Source organism: Lepisma saccharinum, chromosome 2 (assembly GCF_977018435.1).
Source record: "Lepisma saccharinum chromosome 2, izLepSacc3.1, whole genome shotgun sequence".
Lineage (NCBI taxonomy): Eukaryota > Metazoa > Arthropoda > Insecta > Zygentoma > Lepismatidae > Lepisma > Lepisma saccharinum.
In genome coordinates this window covers 29,737,263-29,752,956 of record NC_139230.1, presented here as the reverse complement: position 1 = coordinate 29,752,956, position 15,694 = coordinate 29,737,263, and the positions used below count along the sequence as shown (strand labels likewise).

At 36.3% G+C, this 15,694-nt stretch overlaps 1 protein-coding gene across 3 annotated transcripts in view; it reads right to left on the bottom strand.

Annotated features, from left to right (window-relative positions):
- Positions 1-15,694, bottom strand: part of LOC145983979 (lysine-specific demethylase 5A-like) — a 119,340-nt gene that overhangs the window by 26,307 nt on the left and 77,339 nt on the right. For all 3 annotated transcript variants that reach the window (XM_083117218.1, XM_083117217.1, XM_083117219.1), the window contains 7 exons: positions 14,514-14,705; positions 12,241-12,393; positions 11,579-11,735; positions 6,424-6,668; positions 2,843-3,082; positions 1,878-2,109; positions 856-1,085 (listed from right to left, as the gene is read on the bottom strand). In XM_083117218.1, the coding sequence (XP_082973344.1) occupies positions 856-1,085; positions 1,878-2,109; positions 2,843-3,082; positions 6,424-6,668; positions 11,579-11,735; positions 12,241-12,393; positions 14,514-14,705 (1,449 nt within the window). The remainder of the gene's footprint in view (positions 1-855; positions 1,086-1,877; positions 2,110-2,842; positions 3,083-6,423; positions 6,669-11,578; positions 11,736-12,240; positions 12,394-14,513; positions 14,706-15,694) is intronic.

Below are 15,694 nucleotides of genomic sequence, written 5' to 3'. Positions count from 1 at the left end.
GTAAGGCTAATCGAGACAGGACCTACAGTTTAGAGTGGGATCCGAACCACTATGTGCCTCCACCGGGTATTGAACCTGGGACCCCTTGATTACAAAGCAACGACGCTACCACTGTGCCATTGGGAGGCCCTATTATTCTCCACAAGAAACACATGAGAGTTGAAACACATTTATTAACAATATTTCAATAAGCTTTATGTAGATAAATAATTGACTTCCAAAATATCCACTTGCAACTGCAGAGTGAGGACAAATCCAGAACCTACAACTTGACATCTTTTTTTTCTAATAACTGTGAGCATTTTGACAAATGAAAAAAATGTGCATTAGAGCCAAGAGGATACCCATACCAATGCCAATAATCTCAGAGATACCAATGCTTCAAAATTATACTAATTGAAAGTTGCTCAAAATATTGATTAATTTTAGTTTGTTAGTATTTCACTCATCAATTTATCAAGAGTTTTGCTTTAAACATACAATAATTAAAACTACAAGTTATGTAATCACAAAATCCAGTTTTTCACACAAAATTGATACAAAATAGAAAGAAACTTTGAATCTTGCATAATTTCCAGAATAACTAATTTCCGTGAAAGTGTCATGTGGGATTTTTATGGATCCCATGAAATACCAGAAAAGTATCTGCCAGTATCGGTACATAAATTGTAACCAATACTTTAGGATACTAATACCACTGATATCAGCTGATACAGCTCTGCCCAAGTGCACATTATGGGAAATTGTACCTTGTCCCCTAAAGATCAGTCTTGTTTACAACATTGAACTTTCTTGTTTCACGAGCAATATGTGGTGATTGAATTAATTACATCTGAAAACAGATACAGAACTTACCTCAAAATCAGAGAATTTCTCTTCTTGTCTTGGTTTTGTAGCTTGCAAGATTCTCCACATATGATAAGGCTCATCGAGTCCTACTTCCAGAAGGTCACCTTCCATCATAAGCTCTTCCAATTCTGCTCTTGCACGCTCTGTAAGGGCCACCACTGGAGGTTCTAACTGACGAGGTACCAAAGGTGATTTTCGACTGTGTTTCCTTCCGCCACTTGCAACTGACTTAGATGCTATAATGTACATGAAACAAATATTCTCAGGATATAATTTTACTTTTTTGGCAACTGTTAACTTTGCTGCATGTACCATGGAACCTTAAGTTTCCACATCATACATTATCCCAGTTAATAAATTCAGTCAGTCAGACCCCAGGAAAAGGCAATGTTAAAGAATAGGATGCTTACCTTGATCTTAAGTACAGCATAACTCACATTTTCTGCATCGTACTTTTTCCAAGCTGTGTTGATGTTAACAAAAATTGCCAGAAGATTATCATGCCTCCTTTTATCTCCCTATTGTTTTTGCAGCAATCTCATTTTTCACACATTGCTACATTACAGGCCATACTCAACAAGTCTGACATTCCATACCAAGTGGCAGGTAAAAGAGGCGATACCCTCCTTCCTCCAAAACACCTCACCTTTACACTGATTATCACTGCACGTCTTGGTTGTTCTTTCAGGATTCTACATTACACCCTCACCCCTTCTTGTTAGAATTCTTGTTTGAAAAATTACATGTTCTCCAAAATCGATTATGTCATCACTCCTAATCTACATTTGAATTTCAACCTTTCCTTCATGGTTTCCTGTTTCTTTAAGTTTCCACACATCTTTGGGCGACAGAAAAATGTAAAACAAGGGTTCTGCTAATAAGACTAAGCTAAAATAACTTTGTACTAATTCCGATATTGCATAACAATTCCTGAAGTCATAATTGTTAGTTCCTTTATGTTTTTGCTATTATTATGTAAAAAAAAACATATTCTATGAAAGAAATTAAACTTTAAACAATGACTGTACCTGAGGAATATGCATGTTCAGAATTACTATACGAAGTATGAAGATCAGTGTAAGATGCTTCTTCATCATCCGCACTTAAAGGTACCGAGTTTAGTAGAGATGGCACAGAATCTTCCTCGTCTTCATCCCTGTTGAAAGATCCTTGTGAGAATGATTCACATGGGTCACCACTTTGACCAACAACTTCACCTTCTGAAGTAAATTCTCCATCTGCACATAAGGAAGCTTCCGACTAGAAAGACAAAAAAATATGTAAAGCAGAACGTTTTTTCAAAACAATGGAAGATATAGATTACTTAACTTTCAATAGAAACTAATATTTGCCAATTCCTGTTGCAAATTTGGAGCCTACTAGAATGGAAAGGGATTAAGAAAAAATAATGTCTGGCTAAACTTCCATACAAGCATTGAAATTACATTGGAATATTGCAATATATGTTATTTAATCACTAAAATCAATTTTTCACATGATACCAGCCCAAAGTAAATGAAAATTTTCAATTTTGCATAATTTCCAGGATAATTTGGCTCACTGCAAGTCAAGCTGATACCAATACATTGGCATTGGATCAGCCTTGGTAATTGATATTTGAAACTTTGGGGTAAACCACACAAGGTCATTTTGATCATTATACTTTTTAAAAAGTTAATGGTTTTCTGAACTAAAAGTCCTTTATGCACTGCGAGTTGGTTGGAAACAAATAATTTTGAGGAATGTTAGTTAAATTAGGATTCTATTGAACTCATTCCGAATGAATCTTTTTTCCAGTACAGTCTAACCAATCATCCAAAATAAAATAAAAATTACAAGCTATCATTATCATAATATGAATAACTGATTCCTGGAAACTTCAATATCTGATCTAAAGTTTCAGATTACTCTAATCCTGTTCATTCATCATTTCTAACCTATGAAAATTAGAAGTAACTGCATTATTAGAAGAATTAGTATATTGTATACTTACTGGTTGGTGAGGACTAGGCTGAGATCCTAAGGAATCTTCATTGGCAATTCCACTTAGAGAAGAAATTGCACGAACACGACGATGCAACTCTGGTTTGCTTGCTGCCTTCTTGAGTTCACTACTTATTATCTTTTCAGTTTTCTCTCGCGCTGCAGCTTCCACTAGCCTCTGGGACATGACAGACAGTTTTGCTAAAGCATTAGCAATTTCTTCTGTAGCCAAAGCTTTTTTTGCTCTATCCTGGAAACATGGAAGTTGACATGTATAAATATATCTACAATGATAATGTAGATACACAGTGAATACCTGTCAATTTTCATAAGTATATTCACTGGGATCTAAGATAAAGGGAATGGATATGTTATCTGTATATACATCATAAGAGATTTTAGACACTAACTCAGAATTAATAATGTTGGAGTTTTGCGTAATTCACAGAATATTAAAATTCTACATTCTAAATTCAACTAAAAATTCAGAAAAATATTGAGCAGTAGCTGCAATCTTTAAAGAAAGAAAAACCAAAATGAATGGAAGTTTGTATCCTGTGTATTCAATACATAAAATTATTTCTCAATATTTTGTGAATGGAAAATTTTTTATCACGTTAACAAGTACTGAAGGTAAATTTCTGATTTTCCCATACTGCATTTAAAATTTGAGTAAATATACTGTAACAAGTAGCATGTGTGGTAGAATATTTCTTTAATGCAAGGACTGAACTTTCATTTGAATGATGAACCCATATATGTTACATTTAATTAGAATATCCCCCCCCCCCCACCTTAAGACATTTTAATACAAGGATCATTACACCTTTGAGGAACACTAATTTTTTCACAATTAAGCATAAGTATCTTCAATACAACAAATTTAAGGAATGGCAACAAAGGATGAAAGAAAATGAATAAAGGTTGGGCAACAACATTGTTACAACCACAAGTAGCAATAAAGCATATAATGGGATGTGGAGAAAAATTAACTAATTAAAGGGGAAAAGTGAAATAAGATGGAATAATACAAGTTCTTATGTAAAATAGGTACATGAAGGTAAACAGAAATATGAAAAATTTGCATTAACAAATAAATGAAAAAATAAAATGATTTGAAAAGTGAAGTTGCAACATGATTGCACATGAATTTGTACCATAATTATAAGGATGTATGGAGAACAAGAACATAACATTTTCCCTGTGGTACATAACAAATGTGGCTTAATTTGCAGCTTGGGTACACAGCTAGCAGATTTCAATGTCTCCTGTAGCCAAATTTACACCTATCACGTCCTCATAATTACTGCTTCTGTTCAAAAACCCTGATCACAGGAATATCATTCAGCACATTTATACCCCCCTTCCAGCATATTTATACCCTTTCATGTACATACAGTAAAAAAAAGGTAAAGGTAAAGTGCTCCCCTGGGCTTAGCACCACGCCATGTAAGGCGTATAGGGGGTGTGGGGGTAACGCCCCACACTTTCTTGATCCGGCCATGAGTGGGGGTGATGTGATCAGCATCACGCCCCTGACTGCCTTTACCCCCCAGGGTTTCCCCCAGGTAGAGTGCCACACACGTAAATTTGCCGTTGCGTAGAAACGAATTTTCGTTTCGTCTCCCTCTCTCTTAGCATTATGTGTTCTACCCTGCTCGAAAACCTTCGCTATTGTTGCCACATTGTCATTCCATTCCTGGACACACTCGCGGTTCCCACCGTTCGGTAGGGACGCTAATGTGGCAATATAGCACGGCGTAGTGCTTGCTTCTTTTATGCAGTGCATGTTCATTGGCTAGCTAGTAACTAGTGTTGCCAACTGTAATAATGAAGCACTATTTCTGTCACGGAAGGGGAAAAGGCAGGTAAAGTAGCGGTGAGTTTTGTTGGATTGGAAGCACCATATTTTTATTTTATACTAAGTATTTGACCGGTTTGACGTTGTGTGCGTGTATTGCGTGTGTGTATGTAAAAGTGTGTGTTTGCTAATGAACGTTAAATTCCATAATGCCTCCAGTTCTGTCGAAGTTGAAATCAAAAACCTTGCATAGCCAAGCTCGGGAAATTCTAAGCAACGTGCACGAGTTCATGAAGGAGGAAGCCAGTCATGGTGTTAGCATCCCAATAAAGCATTTTGGCAAGAGAGCAGCGAACAGCAGCAACAAATTGTTCATATTTCATAATTTTGGAATTATTCAAAATAAATAAATTATGTGGCTCCAACATCATTTCAACTCTGGCTCCGGCACGTGTTCTTGTAGAAATTGCATAGAGGAGGCTGTCATTTTTGCTGCTTAATGCGATACATATTGTTTTCTGTGTTAAAATTGCCATGCTTTGATGGGTGACCAAGTTCATAGCAGGGCCGGCGGAAGGGGAGGGCGAACCGTCCCATCGCCCAGAGCGGCAAAATTTGAAGAGAAGAAAAAAATAAGCCTATTGAAAACTGTGATCGAGCGAGATATTCTTTTGCGCTGAATAGTATTGAAATAGCATAAGAAGTCTCATTATTTATTTTATATTTTGATGTTTTAGTTAGGAATATATTGATTTTCAATTTTCCGTTGCTGCGTAATGACCGGGGGGGGGGGGGGGGGGTCGAAATAGAGCGGCATCTGCCGCCACCTCCCAGGGAGGCAAAATGACTAGCGCCGGCCCTGGTTCATAACAAAAGAAAAAGCCGCGCAGCTTATCGTCTAGTGGCAGTATATGTACTTGTTATTGTTGTGGAAGCCGGCATCCTTTGTAAATGTACAACAAAGGCAACCGACTGTCGCCGATCTCAGAGAGGAAATAATAATACTGCTTCAGGAGGAGTGTTATGGTGCAATTGTAGCGGTTTAACACGTTGCCATGTTATTATCTGCCGTTGCAGTTCCATACCAGTGTATACGGGTTTTGGGAGTGAAAAGTTAGAACGCCACCAGTGCATTAATGCAATGAAAAATAATATATATATTTTTTTATTTTGTTTGAAATCACTCAAATAAGGAATCGTATGAAGAAGTCTTCTTTGCAGCATTTTTGGTAATTTTTACGTATGTGTTAGTTCATATTTTGCGAATTTTTAGTCCATATGTATGTAGCTACATACATAGTCACTTGTTAGTACATATTAATCCTAGTCCTCGTATAATGCATGACGTTTAAAACTCAACGTTAGATAGACCTGAATTCTCTAATTTTATTGTTGTACGTAACAGCTGTGCATCGGCGCACCGCAGCGATTTTTCTATCTGCTCCATTAGCAACACTGCTTCTTTAGTTCTGTCGCGCATTGCACGGCAGAATTATCTGCGCTGGACTCTACCTATGTTATTCGATGCTGGGTGGGCGCCAGGCCTGCTTCCAACATTAGAAAAGTTCCCAGATTTGAACCGGCCGGGGATCGAACCCGGGACCTTTAGCATGGTCGTCAGATACGTTACCGACTGAGCCACCGCGGCCACACATACATACAGTTGTATTGTTAATTGTGATTTATATCAAGCATGGAAATAAATCTGTTTTCTGAAGTAAGAAATAGGCCAAATTTAGGAACAATGTTTTTTTAACAATTCAAAGGTTCGGCATAAGTAGTTAACTTACCTGCCAATTCATGGCTCTTTCTGTGAGGCACTGCAAAGCTTCACCTTCTTGCAACCTGGCAGGTATTTTGTGCAATGTGACAAGTATGGAGAGTATGGTTTCCAACCTTGGCCTCCTTGTTCGCAAGCAACATGGACAAAGAAATTTGAAATCCTTCAGCAACGATGGTGTCATCTGCTGTGGTCCTCCAGTAGTACTCTGCCTGCTTTTTGATGAGCCAGTCTTTGGTAGTGGAACACAATTTGCTGAAGTGAACAAGAAGATATTTTCATTAATATTAGGGATGGGCCTATGTGAAATGTTGGCCAATACCTATAAAGAACAGATATAAAATTTACAGATACAGAAATTCTGCCAATCCAATAAAAAATCCCAAATGATACATGAAGAACCAGAATGGTTCAATGACCATGTTTGTTTCCAGGTGACTGCAATGCAAAAGAAGTTGTATATTTACTAGGGATGGGACCAATTAATCGGTACTCTATCGGTACTGGCCGATATAGGCATATCGGTGTATCGGTAAAATTACCGATCCAATATATTGATAAATATCTGATAGTTTAGTGCAAAATTCTGCCATTTTTGTTGTAATTTTTATGGATAATCTCCATGCCCTACTTTTTTAAAAAGTAAATGTCTAAATATGCAATTTCTCTTGCACTGCAGTCACTTCGAAACACACATTTTTTAAGGAGGTCAATGAACCTTTCAGGTTATTCCAGGACCATTTCTAATTTTATATCGGATCGGTAGAATATCGGTTATCGGTACTGGTACTTTATCGGTATCGGCCAAAATTTCATATCGTCCCATCCCTAATATTTACACATTTACTTTTTTAAAAAGTAGGGCATGGAGATTATCCATAAAAATTATAAAAATCATAGAATTTTGCATTAAACTATAAGATATTTATAGATCGGTAAACTAATCGGTAATTTTACCAATTAACCAATATGCCTATATTGGCTGATACCAATAGACTACCCATCCCTAATAGATGTATCAGATCGGTAAAATAATCTAATTTTACTGACAAACTGATACACCGATATGCCTATATAGACTGATACCGATAGAGTACTGATTAATCTGCCCCATCCCTAATTAATATTCAAGATTAGCAATATCCCTCATACTCATAAGCCTCTACCTCAACAAGTTTACAAATTCCCAGTGAAGGAAGCAGAGACCTACAAAACATACAAGAGAGCACATTTATCCAGCTTGTGGAAACAAAATATGGTTAAATAAGATTACAGTCACAAACATTTATATTACATTAAAGCACATTACAAATCCAGAATCATTGGTTCAAAAGCAAGCCTCCTACAATCTTTCTCACTGTCATGCTTTAACTACACACATGTAGAAAAGTGGCAAAAAAACAGAAGATAGTAATAAACTGTGAAAAAAAATGTTGGTCAACATTATACATGCGGTTCCAGAAGAGAAGACAAAATAGAAAGAATCCTAAATGTTAATGCAAGTTTGGTCAAGTTGCACATATGAGCCACTGGCATACTATATCTTGAACTACTGAGCCAATCTAGCTTTGTCATTTATGTACTTTTCTTGCAATCACTTTTATACCTGCACAGAACTGTCTTATCCACGAGTACAACAAATTATTCCATCCTTTCAAATTCTGGTGCTGTCAATAGTTGCCATGTCACCCAGCATAGAGCAGCATGTCACATTAAATTTTAGTCATACAGGTGATGTTCACTCATACATATCAAGCAAAAATGCAGGTTCAACCAGGACAGACTCAGCTCTGGCACACCCTGTCACTGCTCCAACTACTAAGTTATTCAGCAACAAAATGCACATTTTAAATTTCCACAAGTTCACATTTACTTCTTGCAGTGTTACACACAAGATACAATATGGAAGAAGTTAGGCGTACAGAATGTGGGAAAATGTTAAATATAATTTTGTTTTTAAATATCACAAACTGATTTCATCAGATCACATAACAATTTGTGTTTTTCATTATCATCAAATTGCTGTTACTTGTTCTCTTCCTACTGATCACCAGAAAATTCAACTGAGGTAACAACTGAGTAAATATCTCATTCTCACATGCAGAACATAGTAATGTTATATAGTTTGTTTATTGGACATCATATTCATTAGGTGGAGCTGATGGAGTTTTTAAGTCCACTTTAAGCACAGATAGGCTAATTGGGACTGGACCTACAGTTTAAAGTGGAATCTGAACCACTATGTGACTCCACTGGGTATTGAACCTGAGACCTCTTGATTACAAGGTGACAACATTACCACTATGTCATCAGGGAGGCTGCTCACATGCTATTCATTACTGCACTACACAACAAAACATTGATAAGTAGTGTTGTTATGGATTGTTAACATAAAACCCTAAAAACTAACTAACTCTCTCGCATTGCCACAACAGAAGTCTGCCATCTGTCCCTATCCTGTAAAGAACAATCCACTACAGATTTCCTTCATGCCCATCTTATTCCAACTTCATCTTGGCGTTCCTACATTCCTCTTATCACCAGGTTTGTCAACAATGGTATGCCCCAGTATCTCAACATCATCAGTGTATGCTAACAAATGAGTTACACAATTTAATTTTGATCCTTGCACAATCCATAAGCATCATGTGAAGTACAAATAATAATCCTCATATTTACAATGTGATTTATATCAGTAAACAGTATAGATTTCTAGTAAGGAGTTAAATCAGATATACAACAAAATTTAAATCTAAGAAATGTAGAAAACTTCTGATTTGACACGATACCTTTTACTCCTTATATACCCCTTCAGATCTAGCGAGTTGCGTAGGAAATACAGGAAAACCTCGTTAATACGAAGTTCAAGGGACCAAAAAATGTCAACTTCGTATTAAACGAATTCGAGTTATCCAAACTTTTCAAGATGGCGCCTGTTTTCAGGTGTAAATAAAGTAGAGAGTATAAATTCACCCCCACAAAGGATGTTTTATACTTGGTGGTAGCTCAGAAAATAAGCTTTATATGTACTATATAATAATATTGTACGTTTTAAAGAAAGTGTAAAAAATGTTACACAAAATGAGAACACTGAGCTTAACGCGGACACAAAAATTCCAAGGAGATGGTTAACACCATTTATCCTGCCTAGTTATACAACCGGTTATGCACGGAATGCATGTTGTGGCAAAAAGTCTTTTAAGAAACGGTATTTTCTTTTAATTGTGCAAAGTCGTTGCTCTTCCACGAAATTCTTACAATTTTAGTTCATAAGAAACCAGTTTGTATTGAGACCTAGGGAAAGAAAAACAATCTCGTTTACTGCAAGAAGTGAAACTCGGGAGAATCTTGACGGTAGTCACTGTAGTCACTGGCGCAAGCAAGAGACGGGAGATTTCGGCTGTTAAAAAGACATCGCAAAAAGAGTCACGTATTCTTTGCTTCAGTTAACTTCATAATTGCCCACCCCCTTTGCAGGGATCAGTTCAAACTCTTCCTCAACTTGCATTGTAATCCACTCTGAAAAAGTAAACACACAACTTGCGATCTGTTTGCACGGCGCACTCGATAATCACTCTGGTTTGGATCCCACTTTAAACTGTATATTTAATCCCGCTTAGCTCATCAGCATAAAATGAACTAAAAACAAGCTTTACGAAACTTGCGTATTTTCAGATTAATCGACAATTTATTGTAGGTTTCAGGAGTATTCTGGAGGTCAAACACTCGCTCGGCGAAAACTTTTCCTCTCGTATTCCTACATTGAGCATTGCGGTTTGTTTTGTTTTAACAGCAGCACGCTAATGGTTCTGAAGAAAAGCGGGGATTATATGGCTTTGCGAGATTCAAAACAATTACGCTTATTCCTTGAAACTGGATGAGTCATTGCAGTTACCGGCAAGCGAGAGCTTTCCTAGACTAAACACTGGCGCCAGCTGCAGCCTAAACACAATGAGACCGGCTGGAAGTTAGAGCAGCAGGTGGCAGAAGGGAAATAAATCATGGGCATTTTAAAGATAAGGCAGTTGTCGAAGATCCAACTTTTATCAGCAGTGTGAAAAAAAATGATCCTTGTATTACCTTTTACCATGCAACGGGCAATATTTCCTATCCAGACAGCTGCATTCAAACAAGAAAGAGGGACCTGAATTCTGCAATTATCGCATTACGATGCACACCAGTGGCGGATAATGAGCTGTTGTAGGAGAAGGAAGGGGGTCACTTTTCTTTTACTTATCATGCGGTTTTTGTTCGTTTTGGAAGGTATTCAGAACTGTTTGCTTTTTTTAGACACCAAAGGAAAGGAGCCAGTGTGCGCACACGAGCAAGAAAATTGTGGCCGAAACAATTAGCAAGGGACCCCCCCATCCCTTTGCTGATAGCAAAAGGGGAGAAGTCACGCAGACAACAAAACACTGTTTTGGCAAATTTTATGACCGGCACAGTTGGGAAACTTATGAAATGGGAAACTGGAGTTGCAACATACGTAAGATCGACATCAACTTTTGCGGGAAAGAACATGCTTTTAATGAAAGTGGTTACTGGAAGTTGTCAGCTACCAGGCCAAAAGTTGCTCACTCACGTTAAATTGCTGTATCTCGAGCTTAGAGCTAGACAGATGGGTGAGACTTCCAGGCGCCACGCGTCTTGTATTTTGGAACATTTGTGTGATCTTATCTCGTATTTCTCATCTAGCACTGGTGAATATTTCGAAGGTGGTGCATTCAGCGGGGAAAGAGCTTGACCTCCCATGGACATTGACAAAGAATGTTAATGTCCAGCTGGCATTTCGGGCTACTTCCCTGGAGTTGTCAGCAGCTATTACGACAAGGAAACATGTCAAGGTCAAGTTAAAATAACGTCTAAGCTCTCTCCACATTCGATCTTCTCTTGTCGACTTACGCAGGTGTCTACTTCGAATTAAGCGAAACCAGTTTTGCTGAAGGGTCTTGTAAACAACTTCGTATTAAAAATTATCCGTATTTCGATTTATCCGTACTGAAATACATTATAAATCCTATCTTATCGGCTGGGGAATGGGAAGAACTTCGGATTAAAGGGTACTTCGTATTAACCAATATCGTATTAACGAGGTTTTCCTGTACAAGTAATGAGGAAGAACTTGGATAAGTTACTAAAAATTAATATTTAAAATAAATTCTCACCATGAAACCAATCTTTGCACAATTCGCACTGCAACATCACTCCAGACCATCCTTTGTGGCACAAACAATACTTTGCATCTCCAATGTCCTTTGCTCTCTTCTGCAGGTTTTTGATACGAAGCAACCTCATAGCCTCCATTTCACGATCCTCTGCAACCTAATCAATAATAATAAAGTTTTAAATTATTTAAAATTTTATAGAATGCACACGATGTTATGATGGAACTCCACACCTAAATTAAACTAGATACTAGCTCATCTGTTTGGTAACATTCACAGAATTCCCAAAATTTCCTTAAATTTATTTGTGTATTTTTAAAATCAATAAATCTAATTACCGAACACAATAGTTGAGTTATCACTGCTATAAAATCAGTCGTAAAAAGATCCAAAGAAGAAATTATTTTGTGACCTCAAAGAAAAATATTTTAATTAAATATCAAAAGCAGTGTTCTCCTAGCTTTATTACATGAAAAATTCTTCAATTACATCAATGAACCAAGGTTTATCATCTCTTTCATTTTATCCTGAATTTTTACTTAACAGGGAACATTGAGTAGATAGAAGCCTAAAAATGCAATACAAGCCCCACCCCCTCCCCAGTAAAATGGAGATTTAAGTTAAAACACCCTGTTGTTTTATTAACTTGTGTCAATAGTAACCTTGAATGCAGCAACAACTTTAGCAGGATCTAATGGTATATCTTTTCCTTCAGATGCAGCAGAAAATATTTGCTGGGGGAGAGAATCATCTTTATTTCGACGCTTCTTTGACTTCATGATGTCTAGCCCAACATCCAATCTTGGTGAGAGAGCCTACATACAAAGAAAAAGAGGTATTGTTACAACATTATGCTTCTTGAAAAAGCATCTCACAATTTTCATATAATTTCACAGGTGCATGAAGTAGGAGCCAGCAATCTTTACTACCGTATTTACGCATGTATAGTGCGCGTGCGTGTATAATGTGCACTCTGGTTTTGGATGGGTAAAAGTGACAAAAAATTATATCTCATATATAATGCGCAGTACAATCCAGTTTCAAGAAATGGCTTTCTTAGTTGTAGGTTGTAAATCTGTTCCTATGCTGATCAAGAGTGAATGACATCATACCTTTTCAATTGCTCATTTCTTCTTTTTCAAAATATATACTTTTTCTTTCTGTGACTAATGTAACATTTATACGAGGCACATTCAGGACCTTCAAACTAGCAGTTAGCAGCACAAGATTTCTTCCATTAAGGAATTTACACACTCCATGTATGTCACATTTTTTGGCCAGTAATACATTTTAATTTTTATTATCATTTTCCTTATGTTTTCTTTCATCCAAAGTACCATAAAAATCACAACGTTTCTTCATTTTTTGATTAACTTATTTCAACCGCATTTCACATTAGTGTCGCTATCTTGAATGGAATACTGTTTCCATATTCAGAAACTGCAGGATTTAAGCTTTACAATGATATATAACGTGATAGGATTCCGTAAACATGAAAAATCAATGCAAGTGTCCCAAAATCATGGAATGACCCTGTACGGTTTCATGTTAGCTGTCTGAATTATTCCGTGCATAATATGCACCACCTTTTTTGGGGTGAAAATTTTGGAAAAAAGTGCGCATTGTACATGAGTAAATACGGTATTTTAAAATACAGACAACTTATAAAAGCTTCGTTATCTTGTGTTATAGTTTGTTTTGTAGCTCAATGTTGCAGCATGCTAAAAAATCTAAGTACTGCCAAATACTGCAATGGTGATAAAGAAGGAAATTGTAAAATGTTTCAAGATACATTTTTGCATATGCCAAGTTTATATCAATTGGTGACTACTTATCCATTTTGCATCTATACTGAACCATATTTTAAAGAACCATATTTTAAACTATACAGTGAAACCTTGATTTAACAATTTTCTACAGGACCAAGATGGAAAAAACTTGAAATTAGGGCTTAGCATTGCAACAATATTATAATTAAGGTACTCACGTTTTCCGTGAAGCTGTATTACATTATTTTCTATTAATTTTGGTAGCCACTGCCACCATCCTCATTGGAATTCATTGTGTTGTTGCTTGGCGCATTTCTGGTGTAATGCAAATTCCTCATAGCACAAAAAATACTATGGTTGGGGGACAAAATCAACATTTTAGTTACAACTGTGATTTCATGACATACATGGTAGGAGCGTCCTTTGGGAGTGAAGTCTCAAGCAACAACACAACGAATTCCAACGAGGATGGTGGCAGTGGCTACCGAAAGTAATAGAAAATAATGTAATACAGCTTCGCGGAAAACGTGAGTACCTTAATTTTCTAATACCGCGTCTCTCATTCCCATAGTATGAACAATATTATGTGAAAAAAATGTATTTTGTAATTACGTGATGTAATTTTTTAATATTTTAAAGTAAAACTCATGGGAAATTGATGCTTATAATTGGAGTGAAATACTCACTCACTAGTATTAATCAATATTTTGAACAAATTGTAAAGTGGTATCAGCTCAGTTCTACCTAAAATGCATGAAAATGTAAAAATTCAGAAAAAAATTATAATGTGTGGCCTTATTGGGACCATTATGATTGCATGTATAATGAGGAAATATGTAAAATCCAGGAAGGTATAAATGGGGTGTACAATCGTGGACACTTCTGGGTTGTAACGATTCCATTGAAAGTTCATGGGATTGTTAAAACCCAGAAATGTTTGTGACTGTACATGTTTCACTCGAATCAACAATACTATACATGCAAGTGTGAAATGTCTTCTCTGTCTTCGGTTTGATACCCAGTGGAGGCACATAGTGGTTCAGATCCCGCTTTATACAGCAACTTCTCCAATTACAAACAGCAACATGATTTTGCATAACTTTCCTGCATATGAAAAAAACTAGTATTACATAACATGCATGGTATCATCATTCTAGCACACAAACCTCTAAGAATGTGCAATGCGAGTTCTTCTTCAGAAAAGTTCGAGCAGTCTTTTCTTTCCACGTTTTTGAACTGGAAATGCAACTTTCAAGTTGGACCAAGAGATCAAGATGTACAGGAATCGCCCTTCCTTTCACAGCTACAGCTTCATACTCATCAACATATGGGTACACATCAGCATCTCTACACACATCCTAAAATGAAATTCAAAATTAGTGAAGAGGACCCTGTGACAAAAATAATTCCAAATATTTATTACTGTCATTCCACTATTAATGAACTTACACAATTCAAACTATCTAACCTTTGCATGAATTAAGCATTCCATTTACTTAAAAATGGTACCCTTCAAGTATGTAACATTTTCATTGAGAGATGTGAGAATCTGAAGCTCTGTAGTGAACGGAGTTCTTCATATCACTAAAAATTATTACATTTTCCTAGGGATGGAACAGATTAATCAGTAGTCAATCGGGATCGGCTGATATAGGCATATTGGTGTATCGGTTTCATGGTACAATTACAGATAATTTTACCGATCAGATATATCTATAAATATCTTACAATTCAGTGCAATATTATGCATTTTTTTACAATTTTTATGGCTACAAACATATGACATCCATTCTGTACTTTTTTTTTAAAAAATAAATGTCTGAATATGCAAAAGCTTGGTTTATCTGAGACCGTAGATTTACTAATAAGTAGTGGTATGCATATTTACTTTTTAACGTAAACACGAAATGTGAACTAACACAATCTAGTGTTAATTTTTAATGTTTCTGAAAGGTGTGAGGAGCATTTTCCTACCCTTTTTTCTCACGAAATGATGCGAAATGAACCGCAAAATGTGAAATATTCTCAAACACGAAATTTAGAGTTTTATTTACCGACGTGGCACTTTCTGAAGTTTCAATTATCCTGAGAGTTATGCAATTCATGGACAATTCATTACTTCTGCTGTAAATACTTGAGAAGCAAGAATGGACCCCTTTATACAGGAATAAAGTTAATACTCTGGTATTATGTTTATTTTGTGTAGTAAGTGAAGTTTTTAAATCACATTTTGGATTATGATCACAATGTTTTTTTAAAAAAATGTCATTTTATATACAGCTTTTGATCGGTTTTTTTAACCCCTATAACACCGAATTTTTTTTTATACCACTTTTGAACCCGAAAT